Source organism: Macaca mulatta, chromosome 11 (assembly GCF_049350105.2).
Source record: "Macaca mulatta isolate MMU2019108-1 chromosome 11, T2T-MMU8v2.0, whole genome shotgun sequence".
Classification (NCBI taxonomy): Eukaryota; Metazoa; Chordata; class Mammalia; order Primates; family Cercopithecidae; genus Macaca; species Macaca mulatta.
In genome coordinates this window covers 60471480-60490488 of record NC_133416.1, presented here as the reverse complement: position 1 = coordinate 60490488, position 19009 = coordinate 60471480, and the positions used below count along the sequence as shown (strand labels likewise).

The following is a 19009-nucleotide window of genomic DNA, read 5'->3' as shown; positions in this document are numbered from 1 at the left end:
CCTATGTTGCCTTTGGATCAAGTCTAGGCCCCTTGCATAGCTGATTAGAACTTCTCCATCAGCCTGCACTCTGTGTTGCACTCACATTCAATTTTCAGCATCTCGAAAGTTGTTAATCCCTCGTACCTCTGAGCCTTTGCATATACTCTTCCCCCTGCCTACAACACTCTTCCTTTTTTTCTTTTTCTGAGATGGAGTCTTGCTCTGTTGCCCAGGCTGGAGTGCAGTGGCCGGATCTCAGCTCACTGCAAGCTCCGCCTCCCAGGTTTACGCCATTCTCCTGCCTCAGCCTCCTGAGTAGCTGGGACTACAGGCGCCCGCCACGTCACCCGGCTAGTTTTTTGTATTTTTTAGTAGAGACGGGGTTTCACCGTGTTAGCCAGGATGGTCTCGATCTCCTGACCTCGTAATCCGCCCATCTCAGCCTCCAAAGTGCTTTACAGGCTTGAGCCACTGCACCCGGCCCTTTTTTTTTTTTTTTTTTTTTTTTTAGACAAGGTCTCATTCTGTCACCCAGGGTATGGTTTTTTGTTTTGTTTTTTGTTTTTGTATTTTTTGTAGAGACGGGGTTTTGTCATGTTGCCCAGGCTGGTCTCAAACTCCTGGACTCATGTGATCCACCCACCTCAGCCTCCCAAAGTGCTGGAACTACAGGCATGAGCCACTGCGCCGGGGCCACGCTTCCTTTTTTTACTTGATAACTCTGATTCATCCTTTAGTTTCTTTACTTAGTCATCCTTTCTTCCAGGAAGTCTTCCTTAATTCCACCCCCCGCCCAACAACTGGCTTAGGTTTACCCTTTTGTCTCCTATAACATCCAGTACTTATTTTTTATTTTTATTTATTTATTTATTTATTCATTTATTTTTGAGATGGAGTCTCGTTCTGTTGTCTAGGCTGGGGTGCAGTGGCATGATCTCGGCTCACTGCAACCCCCGCCTCCCAGGTTCAAGCAATTCTCTGCCTCAGCCTCCCAAGTAGCTGGGATTACAGGCACCCGCCACCACACCCAGCTAAGTTTTTTTGTATTTTTAGTAGAGATGGGGGTTTCACCATCTTGGCCAGGCTAGTCTCGAACTCTTGACCTCATGATCTGCCCGCCTCAGGCTCCTACAGTGCTAAGATTACAGGCATGAGCCACTGCGCCCGGCTCCCCTTATTCTATCGAGGTACTTCCTACTCTTCTGTATTAGCTGCTGGTTAGTTTCTGAGGTGAAGGGATGAGTCTGTGTTGCTTGTTATCGCATGCCTAAGTCTAGCCCAGTGTGCTTGACACAAAGTAGGTGCTTTCTGAACATTTGTTGAAAGAAAGAATGTTCTTTAGGTTCATTCCACATCCCAAAAATCTGTGCTCCCACGAAGAACACAGCAGGCCAGAGAAAGCGGGGAGAGGTGTGTATTTAGGATTTTTTTTTTTTTTTTTTTTTTTTTTAGATGGAGTCTCGCTTGTCCCCTAGGCTGGAATGCAGTGGCGCGATCTCGACTCACTGCAACCTCTGCCTCCTGGGTTCAAGTGATTCTCCTACCTCACCCTCCCGAGTAGCTGGGATTACAGGCACATGCCACCACACCCAGCTAATTTTATTTTGGCCAGGCTGGTCTCGAACTTCTGACCTCAGGTGATCCACCCACCTCAGCCTCCCAAAGTGCTGGGATTACAGGTGTGAGCCACCTCACTCAGTCTGTATTTAGGATTTTGAAGGACCATCCCCTTGAGTTGCTCAGCCTCACTCCTAGGGATGATGTGATCAGAACTCCATCACCCCAAGTTCTTCTTATGAAAGACACTAGTATATTTCATGGATCAGATTCTAGGGTCATTTTTACAAAGGGTCATTTTCTAGAGATGACTAGGTTCTTACTTAATTCAATGTTGTCCCATTTTAGACACAGGCATCCAGGACAGGTCCCTTGTTTCAGAATCAGACCTCAGTCTTCCCCTTCCTTTCATTTTCCTCTTTGTCCCCTGCCATCCAGTTTCCTTCCTCCTCCTTACATGGTACTTCTGTTTCTGATTCTGATCTGCCTCTCCTAAAGCTGCTGAATTATATCAGGGCTCAATATCAATGAAGGAACCCAAGGTTCAGGGAAGAGGGGAGCCAGAGCCAGTCCCAGAAGTCCTGCCTTGTAGCCCTGGTGCTGGAAGAGGGGATGGGGAGACCTAGTAGAGAGGAAGGAAAGTTGTAGTCTGTCTGTACCTGTAAATTTGTGTACATATTTGTTGGGATGAGGAGCTGCTTTTCCAAGCTGTCCTATACAAGTTTGCCAGCCTCTTAAAAGCTTTCCTTCTACCCCGTGTCCTCAGCTTTGCCTCCTAAAATTGGATCCTCTTCCCCAAGTACGCTGAGCCTAGTGTCAGAAATGCTGGGTCAAGGCACTCAGCAGTCTCTAAATCCTGAGGCCATGAGTGGATGTTCCTTCCACCCAAGGAGCAAGCTTTCCTGGTCATCAGCCCCATTGCTCTTGGAAGACCCAACAGACTAGTAGCTGATCCTCAGGGTCTCTCATCTGTATGCCCACCATTTGTTTCCTCTTTGACTCTCCTGTGTCTTTCTGTTTCCCTGTCTCTGGGTGCCTTCTTCTTTCCTGTCCCCTCTATGTTCTCTGTCGCTGGAGTATCCACTGGAGACAAGGGCTGGGCTGGGTGCATGGGCGGGTAGTGGCCAGACCAGGGGCCCGGGACATGAGCGCAACTTTCCAAGCTTCTCTTCCAGGCCCCTGTGGTTGGGGAGCTCCACAGAGGGAGAGATGAGTCAGCGGGGCCGCAGAGCAGCGGGGGCCTGGGTGGGGGTAGGGATGCTGGGGTTCCCCAGGGCCAGGGAGTTTGCTGGGCCATCTGCGTTTCTGAACTCTGGTGTATGTGTGTGGAGGATTGGATCAACAGTACCTAAAAGTACACTGGAGCTTCTTATACTAGTAGGAGTTGGAGGCAGCAATTTGCAGGACTGGCATTGGCCTCCATATCACCCTTATCCCCAGATCCTTATAGGGAGAGGGGTTCCCAAGTGCCCTTTAGGAGACCTCAGAGATCTCCAGAGCTGTAAAGTTGTAATGATAGCCCTGGGTGTATGTATGTGACATTTGCCACATGTGTAGATGTGTGTGTTGATGGGTGTCTGGGAGTCCATGTGGGGAGTAGTCTAGGTGGCTGTGAGTCTGTACGATGTATATATATATACTGGTGTATGCATTTTTATGATTGGGGGTTAGGGTGTCTTGGGGTAAGCATTATTTGTATATGTATATATCAGTGTCTATCAATATGGATGCCTGCATAGTACAAATGTGTATGAATTATGTGTCACCTTGTGTGTGTGCAAGTATGCAGATATGAATGTGTCCCTCATCAGGTATGTATTAGTGCATGTGTCAGTCTCTGTTTCAGTGACTCTGCTCACTATTCTCTGGTGATTCTCCCTAGGATAGTCAAACCTTCTATAACAGCAACAATGAAAAGTTGGGAGTCCCTTTGGACGAGGCTCTTAGAGACAGCCCAACCTAGAAGAGTGGTAGAGGGCGATGGTGTGGATGACGGAGATAGCATTCCTTGGGAGTAGGGGGTACAGGTCTCCCACTCTCCCCAGTTTTTTTTTTTTTTTTTTTTTTTTTGAGATGGAGTTTTGGTCTTGTTGCCCAGGCTGGAGTGCAATGGCGTGATCTCAGCTCACTGCAATCTCCACTTCCTGGGTTCAAGTGATTCTACTGCCTCAGTTTCCCGAGTAGCTGGGATTACAGGCACCCGTCACCACGCTCAGCTAATTTTTGTATTTTTAGTAGAGACAGGGTTTCACCATGCTGGCCAGGCTGGTGTCAAACTCCTGACCTCAGCTGATCCACCCACCTCGGCCTCCCAAAGCGCTGGGATTACCGGCGTGAGCCACCGCACCTGGCCCCACTCTGCCCAGTTTTCATTCTGTTTTCACCCCACTGATCTTTCCAAAAAGATCTAAAATCATTTGGAGAACTGAGGCAGGTGCCAGATTCAACCCCCTCTAACCTAGAAAGCCCACCCTGATTCTCCTAGGGGAGGGCGGGAAGGGAGTGGTTCCTGTGGTTCAGCCCAGTCCTGGCATTGGGATATCAGAAAGGCATCATCCCACCCCTTCCTTCTGGGGCATCCATCCCTTGGAGCTCAGCATCTGGGTGGCCGTGGGCGGAGGCTGAGGGGCCCCCAGGGTGGTGGGGGGTGGTGGATAGAAACCAGATGCCTAGGGGGTTTATACTGGAAGGACCAGAGCCGCAGCCTCTACCCGCCCCTGCCACATGGCGCCTCTGCCGGGGGCTGCCCCACCCCCTGGGAGGCTGGGCTGAGGGGAGGCCTGAGAGGGTGGAGGTAGGTCCTTGGTTAGGACTTCCAATTGCTGCCCCCAGCCCCTCAGGGCCCTGGGAAGGAAACTAGGGAGCTGGACCCAGGAACACCAGAGCCTCAGCTTGGCTGCAGGACTATTTTTTATTTTATTTATTTATTTATTTATTTATTTTTTTTTTTTTTTTGAGACGGAGTCTCGCTCTGTCACCCGGGCTGGAGTGCAGTGGCCGGATCTCAGCTCACTGCAAGCTCCGCCTCCCGGGTTCACGCCATTCTCCCGCCTCAGCCTCCCGAGTAGCTGGGACTACAGGCGCCCGCCACCTCGCCCGGCTAGCTTTTTGTATTTTTTAGTAGAGACGGGGTTTCACCGTGTTAGCCAGGATGGTCTCGATCTCCTGACCTTGTGATCCGCCCGTCTCAGCCTCCCAAAGTGCTGGGATTACAGGCTTGAGCCACCGCGCCCGGCTGCAGGACTATTTTTTAAAAGGACATGGAGAAGTCAGAACCCAGGGGGTCCTGAGGGCAGCAACTGGGGACTTCAGGCAGCCCCTCTGCCTATCTTTGGCGCTGATCTCTGGTGAGGAACAGGCTCTGTGTCCAGAGGGTGTCCTATGTTGACACATCAGGGGCCCTGGCTCACATCTTCCTGGGACTCTGCTCCTCCTTTTTATTTCCCAAGCACTCTTAGGATCTGCCCCTTCCCGGGTAGGATTAGGGATTAAAGCCCACACGGGGAGTGAGAAGGTGACCCTTCCTTCCAACCCCTCTCCCCAGCCCTGTCTGTCCATTCATCTTTCCATCCTTCCTCCTTTTCCCCTTCAGTCTCTTTCTTTCTTCCCTCATCTAATCTGAGTCCCAATCCCCTCCTCACCTGCTATCTCTTCTTTAGAGTCTAGACTTTCTCCTCTGCCTCAGTTTCTTGCCTGATCTAACTGGGCTTGGGCTTTTCTGCTGGTGATACAGAATTTCTCTAAAGCTTATCTTTCCCAACTTCTGAGTTCGGGGCCCCGGAAATCCATCTGGCACCTTAGTCTCAGACTCCCCCCACAAGGGGGAGACCGCGAGGTCACAGGGACACCCCACCACGGGCACTTCCTCTCAGGCAGACGGGTGGGGTGGCCCGTGTAATCAGCGGACACAATTATGTGCTATTTATACTCCATCCCCGCCCCCCCACCTGCCTGGCAACACAACACAACCACCCTCCTCCTCCTCCTCCTTCTTCTCCTCCTCCTCCTCTGGACCTGGCTATGCCTCAGGCTATTTTCCCTGTCCTTCCCAAGCCATTGTCTCCCCATCTTTGTTCCTCTGGGCCTGTTTCTCTACCTTTTTAGTTTCTTTCCTGCTCTGTTTTTGTTGTTGTTGTTTTTGTTTAAAGCCACACATCTGACCTTCTGTTTTCTTCTCTCCTCTATCTTTCTTATACCTGGTGATATCTCTTCTGATTCTCTTGGACTGTTTCATTTGCTCTGTTTCTTCTTTTGCTGCCTTTTCTCTGTCTATCAGTCACCTGGTTCCCAAACCCTTCCCCTAAACCTTGGGTTCCCAGAGTTCCTTGGGGTAAATCAAATCATGGGGCTAGAATCCAGAACTCCTGGGCCCTACCCTGAAATTCGTCCCTGCCTGCTGGCGAAACTGCTGTGCAACCCTCCCTGGACCTCCATCTGCTCCTGCCACCTACCAGCTTTTTCTGTGGAGATCTGGGAGAGCAAAAGGAGCAAGGAAGTAGGCACTCCGAGAAAGTGAGGGATGGTGTTGCGGAGTGAGGAGAGTGGAAATGATGGGGCTTTATTCCCCTGACAGGCAGAGCTGGGAGGGGGAGAGGTGTGTGTTAAGGAATAACCTGCAAAACAACCCCAGCAGGCTAAGCCCCCCTGTGGGAGAGCTGCCGGTTCTACCACTTAGCTGCCCAGTCCTCTCTCTCCCATAAACACCTCAGGGCCCAGGGCCCAGGTTTCAGGTAATAGACTTTTTGGGTTTCTCTTCTTAAGACCTTCCTTCTCTTATTTCCTATTTTGATGGGAAGTCAAAGTTGGGAAGTCCTTATTAAGTTATAACTTCAGCTCTTTCTGTGGAAGAGGGAATTGATGTATGGCAATGAGAAAGGGAACCCGGAGTTCCCAGGAAAGTCAGATCACTCAGGAGAACTGTCCACCAAAGGATGGAGATTAAACCCATGGCCTCTAAGAGATGGTAACTTGGTTACCCAGGGATGGTAACTGACAAGGAATGATGGCTGTTAGGGCATTTCTTTTTGGGGGAAATAATCCAAAGGGGCTAGGTGTCGGCATGAATGAGTTGACCCAATGACCTTCTACCGCCACCCTCACTCCTGCCTGTCTTAAATTTTCTCTTCATCAACAAGATCCAGGTTCTGCCCCACAAAGTGAGGTGGGCCTAGGTATGACCTCCAAACAGTGAAACTGAGGCACTGGAAGACTGAGGGACCCCCAAGCCAATACCAAGCCTTTCCCAACTCTTCAACCCTTCCTCCAGGCCTTGCTCTGGAACCTACCTCAGTGACACTAAATGTTTAGGCAGCAGAAACCTCCACCTCAGAACCTTCCATCCCTCTTCACACAACATACACAAACACACAACATGCACACACACACGGGCACGTACACACACACAGGGGCACGTACACACTGCTGTCCTGACCTAGAGGCAGGTGGGTGACTGGGGAAGCAAGCCTCTGCGTGGTCAGCTGGGGCGGGTGTGGTGCGTGTGCTTCTAGTGTGTCACTGTGTGCATTTGCGTGTGTCTGTCTGTGTTCATTCATGATAGTGGCTGTACCCATGTGAGTGGTACTGTGTGTACGTGTGCATGCATCACCCCTGTGTTTGGCCATGAGTGTGTATGTCAGTGCGTTCCAGTCTCTGTGTGTGAGTGTCGTCCCCAACCCCCCATCCCCCCCCTGGATCTCTAATTAGTGGTTTGGGGTTTGTTCCTTTTCCCTCCTGTTCCTTTCCTCAGCAGCGGCGGGCAGCAGCAGCCTAGGCAGCAGCAGTAGCAGAAGCAGCCGCCGCCGAGCAGCAGCAAGGACTCTGGAGTCAGAGTACAACTGTAGGACCGGAGCCTGAGTGGGAACAGGAGTGGAGCTGGCCTGGGAGACAGCGGATCCCTTCCAGCACCTTCAGGCCACCCGTTGCCTGCACTCTCCCTGCCAGACCTCCAGAGAGGAGAGACTCGGGACAGCCAGCCCCAGGTTCCCCAGGTACATGACACTGGGGAGCTCTGGGAGGGGTGCCCACAGATGCCTATGGGACTGCTGCCACGTGTAGGACACCGGGGTCCACCATCCCTTTAACCTCTCCCCTCAGCAGCCTCCCCCCTCCCCGAGGAAGCCCTGACAACTTGCCCGTGTTGCTCTCCCCTCTTCCTGCTTCCCACCCCTTCCATGGGTGCCCCTTTTTCTCCTCTCCCTCCCTGATCCCTTCTTTGGGGAGCTCAGCAAATGGAGCAGGAAATTTGGACCCTCTGCCTCCCTCTCTCGCCCTCCTCATTGGATCCGGAGCCTTCTCCACTGGGAAAGCTGTAATTAGAGGGTGGATCCCTACAGACAGAGAGCAGCCCCCCACCCCCCACCCCCCACCCCGGTCCCTTCTAACTTTAGATCTCTTCTCTCCCATTCTCCCATTCTCCCTCCCTCTCCCTTCTCTCTCTCTCCCCGGCTCAGCTCTCTCCATCTGCCTGGCTCCTTGGGACCCGTTCCCCAGCCTCAGGATGGCGTCCTCCCTGCTTGAGGTAACTGTCCCCTCTTCTCCCCAGGAAACCAGCCACAACATTAATGGTCCTAGTCCTTGCCCACCTACCTCCTCCAACTCACATAGGTAGTAGCTCTGGTGCTTGTCAATTCCAGGGGTCCTTCTGATGCGGAGAGAGGAGTGGGGTCCAAGAAAGGGGAAGCAGAGGGCAGGAGAAAAGGGAGGGAAGAATAGGGCCAGGGTTCAGAGGGCAGTGAAAAGAGGGTGAGAGGGGATTAGGTCAGAAGACGGCATGGACCCCTACCTAAGGTCAGCTAAGCACACTGACTGTGAGGAGTGGAAAAGGGATGGAGAAAGGAGGGGGAGGGGGACGAAGGGTAGTGAGGAGAGAGAGGTAGGAAATTCATAAGCTGGCAGCAGAGATAGAAGGCAGAGAGGACTGGCTGAGTGGGCACAGAGCAGCAACTGGGTATAGCTCTTTAGGGGTCCTGTCTCCTGGGACTCATAGCCCAGGCAGGATCTTGCCTGGTTGTGTGGGGAGGGGGCTGGGCCTGTGAGCTGGTGTGTGGAGGAGAGGAGGCAGGCTATGAGAGAAAGGAGGAGGCCAGCCTGTGCATGTGGGGGGGCTGACCAGGGGAACTGAGCCCAGGCCTGAGAGGGAACCAAGGAGGAGGGACGGGGTCTGAGGCCGCTTGCCCGGCTCACAAATATTTAGCTTTCAGCCAAAGACAAACTCAGCTCTATTTTGGGAGTGGGAGGCTCCAGGGCGGACTGGGCCACTTCCCCTCTGGGCTGGGACCCCAGCATCCCTTGCCTCTGGCACTGGGGACAAAGGGAATTGGGGTACTGTCGGGGTCAGGGTTTGGTGTCTTGAGAAATTTCTGACTCTACCATGGCTTCTAGGAGACCCAAGGCACAGAGTTGGGAAGGGAGGGCTCACAGCCACTCAGGGCCAGACTCCTCCCTGCTTCTGGGTCTCTGACACTGTTCTTCTGTCACCATCTCTGTCCTGCTTTCTAGGTCTCTCTGCAGAAATTGAGGGCCAGAGGGCCCTCCCCGAAAGTCAGCCCCCTGCAGTAGCCTTGACTCTGCCCTATTCTTGGGTCTCACATCTCACTTCCCAGTGCCCTAGCTCAGACCCAGGGGTGCGGGGCCAAACAGGAAGCCAACTCACTCAACCTGTGGGAGAGGTGTGTGTATGAGAGATGGGGCAGGAGTCTTTTACCACCTGTGTTCATTGGCCGTAGTATAATCGTTAGGGTGCAGTTGAGTGTGCTGCGGGCTCTGAGAGAGAGAGAGAGAGAGAGTGTGTATGTGTGTGTGTAAGTTGGGCCATCTGAGTGCTGTGAGTCCAAGTGATAAATGGTGTGTGCACAAGGCTGTGAGATAGTGAGTTTGTGGCTGAGTTTGGGGGAATAGCATGCAGACCAACCAGATGGACACCATGTCCCTTGTCACACTCTGTATCCAGCCAGGGGTCTACCCGCAGATGCAATGGGTGCAGACTGTTGTCCTGCCACCTCCCCAACAGACTCTATTTTGAGCCATCGTTGAAACACTGTGGTCTTGAGGAATAAGATGCATGGAAATCCTGGGTCCACCCAGGGCAGGGACAGTGTCAGTGGGCGTGGGCATCATGCCAGTGTTGCCAACGTGGCGCTGGTGCCTTGGGAGGGACTGGCCCAGAGGCCTGCTGGAAAGACATGGGATTGGGATAGTGCATGGCGAAAGGAGAGTGTCGTGGAAGCTAGGCTTTCATGTCCCCTCATTCCTGTGAGCTAGAGATGCCTGCAACACAAAGGCACACCAGTCCCTCCTATCCCTCGACCACCTGCACCTAGTTTTTGGGTACCTGGGCCCTTAACTTCCTCCCCACCTCCCCAGGAACCTCTCTGCCTGGTATGGGTGGGCTCTCTGGCAGTGGGAAGAACGTGGGGGTTCAGAGAGGGAAGCAGCTGCTGCTTGATGAGGGGCTCACCTCGGCCAAATGAGATGCAGGGAACAGGGAGGGGGAAGAAATGGTTGGGGGCCTAGGTGGGAAAGGAGAATTGGGAAGCTGGGAGAACGAAGAAACTTGGGAGAAGGCTGAGAAAGTTGAGAACTGGAAAATGGGAACCTAAGGCCAGTCAGCCCTGAGATGTCTAGTGAGCATTTCCACTGGGAGGCCAGGCTGGGCACAGCACCACGAGCTCCCTGGGAGGAGGGGTCCCCCTCCCCTGCTCCACATCTGGGTGGGAGAGTTGGGACAGCTCCTATCTTGTTCTTTTTCCAAACACTCCCACTTCAATACTTTAATTCTGTTTGTTTTGTTTTAAGGGTGGTGGGGTGGAGGTCGGGAGGGAACAACTCGAAGGTGGGACTGCTGGGCCCTGGAAAGGGAACACATTTGATCAGGTATGGGAACACATACTTAAAACTCTTAACCAGGACTCTTTCCCTGAGTTCTTGGGAGAGAACAATCAGCAGGAGAAGGAAACTGAGGCCGTGGTGAAACTTCACCACGTGCTCAGCCCGTAGCCCCCCCAGCACTGGGGTCTGGTTCCTTGCTCCCCCTTCCCTGCCTTCAAGGGCCCTCTGGGCCTCCACTCCCCAGGGCTGGGGTCTCCTGTTGGCCTGGGGCTGGCTGCCTTCTTTCACCCCTCCTTCCCTCCCCACAGCTGGGTGGGGTCCCTGGGCTTGGCTGAGGCCCCTGTGGCCGCAGTGTGAGGGCCGGGCGGGGGACGGCGTCGGCGTTTTTAAAAATAAACCGACCGCAGGGAAACCATCGGAGCCGGGCTGGGCAGAGGGAGAGGGGGCGGTCAGGGGGGAGAAGAAGGGAGGAGTGGCCTGGTCTGGGGGTTTTCTGGGGCCCAGCACCATGGTGGTTTTCTCTTAGGTAGGAAGGCTGCCTTCTTCCTTCTCCCCCACTTTTCTTTTTTCCGCTCCTTTCTTTTCGTCTCTGCTTTTCTTTGCTTTTGTAGCCCAGTCTCTTTTCCATCATCTCCCCTTCTTAGTTTGTGTCTTTTTACCTTTCTGCTCTTTTAGGTCCCTGCCTATTTCTGCCTCTTTTTTGTTGTTGTTGTTGTTTTTGAGACAGGGTCTTGCTGTGTTGTCCAGGCTGGAGTGCAGTGGAGCAATCATAGCTCACTGCAGCCTCTAACTACTGAGCTCAAGTGATCTTCTCATCTCAGCCTCCTGACGAGCTGGGACTACAGGCATGCACCACCAAGCCCAGCTAATTTTGAAATCTGTTATACAGATGGGGTCTCACTATGTTGCCCAGGCTGGTCTCAAACTCCTGGCCTCAAGCAACCCTCCTCCACTTGACCTCCCAAAGTGCTGGAATTATAGCTATTTCTGCCATTCAATGCCAGTTTTTCCTCTCAGGTCCTCCTTTCCCCATTGCTATGGGTCTTTTACCTCAATCACACCCTACGCAGGTTCTTTGTGCCCCATGTCTCTGGGTATCTACATCTCTCCTTTGAACTCCATGTTTCTACCTCTTCTTTCTGCTAGGATTTGAGTCCTCCCCATCAGCTGCCTTGCCATAGCTCAGCAACTGCTTGGAAGATCAGGGGTTCCTGGGAAACCCTGACTAGGAGGAACCGTGAGTGTTCACTGTGGTTAGACTGGAGAAAGCTTTTGGTGGCTCAGTTTGGGAGTCAACAGGACCTTCGAGAGAGGTAACTGCACAGGAGGAGCAGCAGGTTTGCACTTGGGGAGCAGTGCAGGAGTGGGGACTGCACACACACCTCATGGCAACCCTAGGGCCTCAGGCCCACCTCTCAGATTGGCATCGTACACATACTACATGCTAAGAGCTACCAGGCAGGTGTGAGAACTCTGAATTCTCGAGTTCTTTTCTCAGCTTTACTGGGAAAGGATCAGGCATATCAGTTTGTGAAGAACCCAATCCTCAAAACATGTTCTTCTAGCCCTTTCATACCCATATAACTGTATAGAGGTAGATGTTGAGGGCATCTTTTTTGGTGGGATTCCCAGCAATGAATGAATGTCTATGCCAGCCAGCAATGCTGTAGGGCATTTCCTCCTTGGATGCCTTCCCCAGGGAGAGGTACCATGATTTCCTGAGAGGCGGAGATCTTGAGAGTGGTTTGGCATGGTAGCAGCAGCATGGTGGGCATTAAGAAGATACCTTTGCATTTCTTTTTTTTCTTTCTTTTTTTTTTTTTTTTGAGATGGAGTCTCGTTCTATAGCTCAGGCTGGAATGCAGTGGCGCCATCTCGGCTCACTGCAACCTCCACCTCCCAGCAATTAGTAGCCTCCTGAGTAGCTGGGATTACAGGCGCCCGCCACCACACCTGGCTAATTTTTTTTTGTATTTTTAGTAGAGATGGGGTTTCACCATCTTGGCCAGGATAATTCTGAACTCCTGACCTCGTGATCCACCCACCTCAGCTTCCCAAAGTGCTGGGATTACAGGCATGAGCCACTGCGCCTGGCCAGAAGATACCCTTGCATTTCTAAAAGACTCCCATACACTACATCCATGTCTTCCTTCATTCACGGTACTAGAAGGACTACATGTTAGGGGATACTGAGGCATGAAGCAGTGTGGCTGTGGGCCAGTGTCTTAGTCACCCCATTCCTTGCCTTGGAAGGGCATGATGACTTTGGGCTCTTCCTGCCTCTCAAAGGGGTACCAGCTGGCACCACAAAGCAGGAGGTGCTCACTGCCTGCTTGAAAGGCATTCTTGTCTCAGCCACAGTTCGGGCTTGGCGGCAGCCCTGTTCCCTCTCAATGTCCCAGTGTCTCCACCATCACTTCCTCTTGCTCCCCAGCCCGAGTCCCTGCCAAGAGATTCCTTACCAGGGACATGAGGATTGGACCTCAGGGAGACCAGACCACTGCCTTAGTCAGGAGCTGAAGCAGCGACAGGAAATGGAATATGGGGTATGGGATGAAGCTGGGAAAATCTGTCATGGGAGCAAATATAGTCCCCTAATACTTTGACCTTCTTCCTACACTGCTCTTCGAGCCTCATCTTTCCTCTCCAAGGCCCTGACCATGGCCTTGGTCTGCTCCAAACCTACTTCCAAGGGTCAGGATCCCCAATTCTCACTTCACCTAGCTGCTGTCTCTATCTTCAGTTCTTCTCACAGCCATTTTAAAAGAGCCCCTGGCATGTGCCTGTAGTCCTAACTACTCTGGAGGCCGAGGGTGGGAGGATCGCTTGAGCCCAGAAAGAAGTTTGAGGCTACAGTGAGCTGTGATGGTGCTATTGCACTCCATTCAGCTTGGGAGACACAGTGGGACCCTGTCTCTAAAAATATTTTTTTGGCTGGGCGTGGCCGCTCACGCCTGTAATCCCAACACTTTGGGAGGCTGAGGTCAGGAGTTTTGGGTCACTTGAGGTCAGGCGTTCAAGACCAGCCTGGCCAACATGGTGAAACCCCGTCTCTACTAAAAATACAAAATAGCTCAATGTGGTGGCGTGTGGCTGTAATCCCAGCTATGCGGGAGGCTGAGGCAGGAGAATTGCCTGAACCTGGGAGGTAAAGGTTGCAGTGAGCCGAGATTGGGCCACTGCACTCCAGCCTGGGTGACAGAACAAGACTGTCTCAAAAAATATATATATTTTTTTTAAATGAAAAGAAAAGGCTGGGCGCAGTTGCTCATGCCTATCATCCCAGCACTTTGAGAGGCCAAGGTGGGTGGATCACCTGAGGTCAGGAGTTTGAAACCAGTCTGGTCAACGTGGCGAAACCCCGTTTCTACTAAAAATACAAAAAAAAATTAGCCAGGTGTGGTGGCAGGCGCCTGTAATCCCAACTACTTGGGAGGCTGAGGCAGGGGAATCTCTTGAACCCGGGAGGCGGAGGTTGCAGTGAGCTGAGGTCACACCATTGCATTCCAACCTGGGCGACAACAGCGAGACTCCATCTCAAAAAAAAAACAAAAACAAAAACAAAATGAAAAAGAACCTCCTGTTCCTTGGAGGCCCCTAGTACACCCCTAGCAACTCCAGAATGAGCTCTGCTTCCTGCCTCCCGGGCTGGGATACTGAGCTGCAGTCTTGGGCCTCTGCTCTTCTTCCCACGACTCCATGTGAGTCTGCCCTGAGGTCCAGTTCTCACTGGCCAACCTCTTTTACCTGTAATTCTCCACCCTCTTCAACTCTTGCCTGACCCCTCTGTTCTGCTGTGGATGTCTCTAGGTCACAGACCTAAAGTGTTGCCCTTCATTCTGCACCTCTCCTCCCCTCTCCCTAAGCAGTGCGTCCCTCTTTCCACAGGAGGAAGTTCACTATGGCTCCAGTCCCCTGGCCATGCTGACGGCAGCGTGCAGCAAATTTGGTGGCTCCAGCCCTCTGCGGGACTCAACAACACTGGGCAAAGCAGGCACAAAGAAGCCGTACTCTGTGGGCAGTGACCTTTCAGCCTCCAAAACCATGGGGGATGCTTATCCAGCCCCCTTTTCAAGCACTAATGGGCTCCTCTCACCTGCAGGCAGTCCTCCAGCACCCACCTCAGGCTATGCCAACGACTACCCTCCCTTTTCCCACTCATTCCCTGGGCCCACGGGCACCCAGGAGCCTGGGCTACTAGTGCCCAAGGGGCACGGCTCTTCTGACTGTCTGCCCAGTGTCTACACCTCTCTGGACATGACACATCCCTATGGCTCCTGGTACAAGGCAGGCATCCATGCAGGCATTTCACCAGGCCCAGGCAATGCTCCTACTCCATGGTGGGACATGCACCCTGGAGGCAACTGGCTAGGTGGTGGGCAGGGCCAGGGTGATGGGCTGCAAGGGACACTGCCCACAGGTCCAGCTCAGCCTCCACTGAACCCCCAGCTGCCCACCTACCCATCCGACTTTGCTCCTATTAATCCAGCCCCCTACCCAGCTCCCCACCTCTTGCAACCAGGGCCCCAGCATGTCTTGCCCCAAGATGTCTATAAACCCAAGGCAGTGGGAAATAGTGGGCAGCTGGAAGGGAGCGGTGGAGCCAAACCCCCACGGGGTGCAAGCACCGGGGGCAGTGGTGGATATGGGGGCAGTGGGGCAGGTCGCTCCTCCTGCGACTGCCCTAATTGCCAGGAGCTAGAGAGGCTGGGAGCAGCAGCGGCTGGGCTGCGGAAGAAGCCCATCCACAGCTGCCACATCCCTGGCTGCGGCAAGGTGTATGGCAAGGCTTCGCACCTGAAGGCCCACTTGCGCTGGCACACAGGCGAGAGGCCTTTCGTCTGCAACTGGCTCTTCTGTGGCAAGAGGTTCACTCGTTCGGATGAGCTGGAGCGTCACGTGCGCACTCACACCCGGGAGAAGAAGTTCACCTGCCTGCTCTGCTCCAAGCGCTTTACCCGAAGTGACCACCTGAGCAAACACCAGCGCACCCATGGAGAACCAGGCCCGGGTCCCCCTCCCAGTGGCCCCAAGGAGCTGGGAGAGGTCCGCAGCACAGGGGAAGAGGAGGCCAGTCAGACGCCCCGACCTTCCGCCTCGCCAGCAACCCCAGAGAAAGCCCCTGGAGGCAGCCCTGAGCAGAGCAACTTGCTGGAGATCTGAGCCGGGTGGAAGGTCTCCCACCCCAGGGCTATCCTGCCAGTCTCTCTTGGCTCTCTAGACCACTGCTTGCCAATCACTCTCTTTATCCCATGCATGCCATCCTTCAGGGCTCTCTCTCTCCCTCTGTCTCCCTCCTGGTCATTCTGGGCTTGGGTATCTCCTTGCATGCCTCCTCAGCTCACCTCCCTTCACCATGAGACTGGCTTTCTGCAAACTCTCATCTCAGGCCCTCCCCTTGTGCCTGATTTCCGCACCCCGGCTTCCTAGACTCTGGCCCTGCCACATCAACACACTTTCTTTCAATTTGGGCTCCCAACACAATTTCTCCATCTCACTCCTTGACATGTACCCTTTCTACTTCTCAAGCTTATTTACTGCTGTCCCTCAGCCTCTAGGCTTCAGTCTTCCCAACTTCTTACATCATTGCTTTCCGTTCTCCAGAACTTATTTTCCTTTTTACAAACACAATGATAATGATAATTTATTGCCCCCTGGTGGCCTCTTCATCAGGGACCATGGTTGGGGGATTGGGGTTAGTGACCTGGCCAGAGGCAGGGTGCCAAGAGGGGGGCAGACCAGCGGGGATCTGATCCCAAAGATGGGGTGACCCCAGGGTCAGGGAGGCTGCCCCCAGGCCTGTATATTTAACCCTATGTACCAGGAGTAATGAATAGTAATAATAATTCTATTTATGTAAGTTATGATGACGGGTCAGGTAGAGTGAGCTGGGGAGGGAAGTGGATCCATTTCTACTAAGGATATTCTAGTCAAATGCATCTCTGTATAGACAAAATGTTAGTGGAGAAGATCTTGCCAATAGAATGTCTATCATCAGGATCTCAGTTGATGGGGTTTCTCTTGTAATGAAGTCTCTACAAATTGGGTTAGCTAGATCTCTGCTAAAGAGTTGATGGGGTATCTCTTGATTAGGGGGATCCCTAACATCCCCAGCCCCAGCCAGAAGCTGTGAAACCTCAAGTCCTATGGAGGGGAGAAGTACTGGAATGTACCCCAGCTCCCTTGACCCCAGAGCAGGTTCTTCCACTGCCCCTCCCCTTAGACACCATGACCCCATCAGGTTAATCCCCTGTTGCCATGGTTATGGAGAGCTTGCAGCTGTCATCTTAGATGTGCTCTTTGGGGAAGCCCATCTAACAGGAGGACATTGGTTTGGAGGTGCACCTCCTGAAGAATCAGTGGGGAAGGCTTTCTCTGGGATCAGATTCAAATAAATCAAGTATTTATTGAGTACCTACTCTGTGCAAGGTACTGTGCTAGACCTGGTGCCTAGAAGCCCTGAGAAAGAACAACTTACAGAGCTAGGAAGACAGAGGCCCCCAAGCTGATCTGGGGGTGCATCCACACACCCCCACCCTGGGACTTCGGATGCTCCCATCTCCACCACCAGTGACTTTTAAAGCCGCTTCGTGCCTTTCCTGTAACTTTGGATCCTCCTTTTCTGTCCCCTGCTGTCTCAAGGCCCCAAGTTAAAGGGTTAAAGCCGCTGGAGCTTGGGGAGAGAACATTGTGGAATGGAAGGGATCATGCCCTTTGTGGAGTCTTTTTTTTTTAATTTAATAAATAAAAGTTGAATTTGAAATTTTGTCCTGGTGAGAAAAGGAGAAGAGGAAGGGCGAAGCGAGGGCCAATGAGCTTTTTTCCCTTAGCAAATTGGGGACCACTCATGGGCGAATATTCTATTGTGCACGTTTGCTTATTATGCTCGCGGCGAAATAGAAATAGTTTATCTGCCGGGCGCGGTGGTTCACGCCTGTAATCTCAGCACTTCGGGAGGCCAAGAAGGGCGGATCACCTGAGGTCAGGAGTTCAAGACCATGCTGGCTAACATGGTGAAACCCCGTCTCTACTAAAAACACAAAAATCAGCCGGGCGTGGTGGCAGGTGCCTGTAATCCCAGCTGCTTGGGAGGCTGAGGCAGGAGAATCGCTGGAACCTGGGAGGCGGAGGTTGCAGTGAGCTGAGATCGCGCCACTGCACTCCAGCGTGGGCGGCAGAGCGACTCCGTCTCAAAACAAAACACAAAACAAAATTGTTTCTCGGTCAAATCCTCTGGCGGTGTTGTTTTTGGGCGTGCAGTGCTTTCTGCAGAGTTGCGAAGACTCACTGGTTTCTACCCTGGCCCTTTCTGGACTGCACCAATTGAGCCTGGTCAGGGCAGTGACGCGACCGAGCGCTGGCACCGCGGTTGCAGTGCGGACTACTGCGCGGCCCCAGTCGGGCGGTGGTGCGGCTCCCGGCGGGCAGACTGGGCCTGGCACGTAACCCGCCCCCTGCCCGGGGCCTGCAATCAGTTGTGCCCGCCACGGAGTTAGCCGAAGAACAAAAGCCACTCTGTGGCGGCCATCCCCGAGCTACAATAGGGCTTTGTGCGGCCCCCGCCCCCAGGGTTCCCCTGCTGGGCTGAGGGGACTCACAGGCCACTCCCCCCGGCCTGGGCCCAACTCCCAGCTGCGACCCGCGTCGGACTGTCCACCGCGCGGGTTGCAAGAGGCGCTACTCCGGGTGGGAGGGGGCCGGCGATCCTGGGCGGGCTCGGGTTACGAGTCCCCCCACCCCCTGACGCCACTCCCGCCCCCGCCCAGGTGCGAAATCTCCTGCCCTCTGGCGGGGCGCGCTGCTTCAAAGGCGCTTTGAAGAAATCCGAGTTCCGAAGACTTCTTTAGTGGGCTGGGGGCTGTGACTGAAGAGACACGGGAGACGGGGCTGGGGCGGAGGAAGGGCTGGGGGCGCCTTGGAGCTGGTCTGAGCGAGGCGACGGCCTGGATGGAGTGGACCCCCGGGACCCCGCCCCAACCCCGCCGGACGGGCTCCTCCGGACCCCCCAGAGTCTGGCCCTCTCGCCTCCCGGTCTCCGCCTGTCCGGTGCCAGCTCTCGCCCGCCGCAGCCTCGCGGTCCTCCCCTCCCCAGCCCCTCGGCCCCTTTCATCTTCCCTAGACTCCGCTTGGGGTTTTGCTGGTTTCTGGGAGATAAAAACCGCTTCAAATAGCGGCGGCGCGCTGCCAGGACAAACAGGGCCGGGCGGGCCATGTGCGCCTGGTTACCGGCCCCGGGTCGGGACGCCGGGCTCCAGCGGGCCCGGGAAGGGGTGGCGGGCGGAGCTCCAGGCACCCAGGCTCCGGCGATGACTCCCAAAGTGGGGGGCCCCTTTTAGAAGCGGCCTGCGCGCTGTCTCGGTTCCCGCCCAGGTCGTAGGGAGGGGCAGGCGGAGACCGCCCGCTAAGCGCTCCGAGCCCATAGGGTCACAGTCGCTGCGTCGCCGGGCCCGCCGCGCCCCCTGGTGAAGTTACTGGGTGAGCGCGCTAGGCCTGGACTTGGGCCTTTCTAGAACCCGCAAATTGTGAAAAGCGTTCCACAAACGTTAGATAAGCAGCATGGGGGAGGGGACAGTACTTGTGCCAGGCCAGGGAGGGGGGGCAGCGGGCGGAACAGCACTGTTCCTTCTCACCGGTTCACCTTACA

At 54.0% G+C, this 19009-nt stretch overlaps 1 protein-coding gene across 1 annotated transcript; it reads left to right on the top strand.

Annotated features, from left to right (window-relative positions):
• Positions 1-6756: 6756 nt before the first annotated feature.
• Positions 6757-17128, top strand: SP7 (Sp7 transcription factor). Its single transcript, XM_001104653.4, has 3 exons — positions 6757-7526; positions 7989-8056; positions 14254-17128. Exons 2-3 carry the CDS (start codon positions 8036-8038, stop codon positions 15526-15528), a joined length of 1296 nt encoding a protein of 431 aa, XP_001104653.1. The 5' UTR covers positions 6757-7526; positions 7989-8035; the 3' UTR covers positions 15529-17128.
• The last annotated feature ends 1881 nt before the right edge of the window (positions 17129-19009 follow it).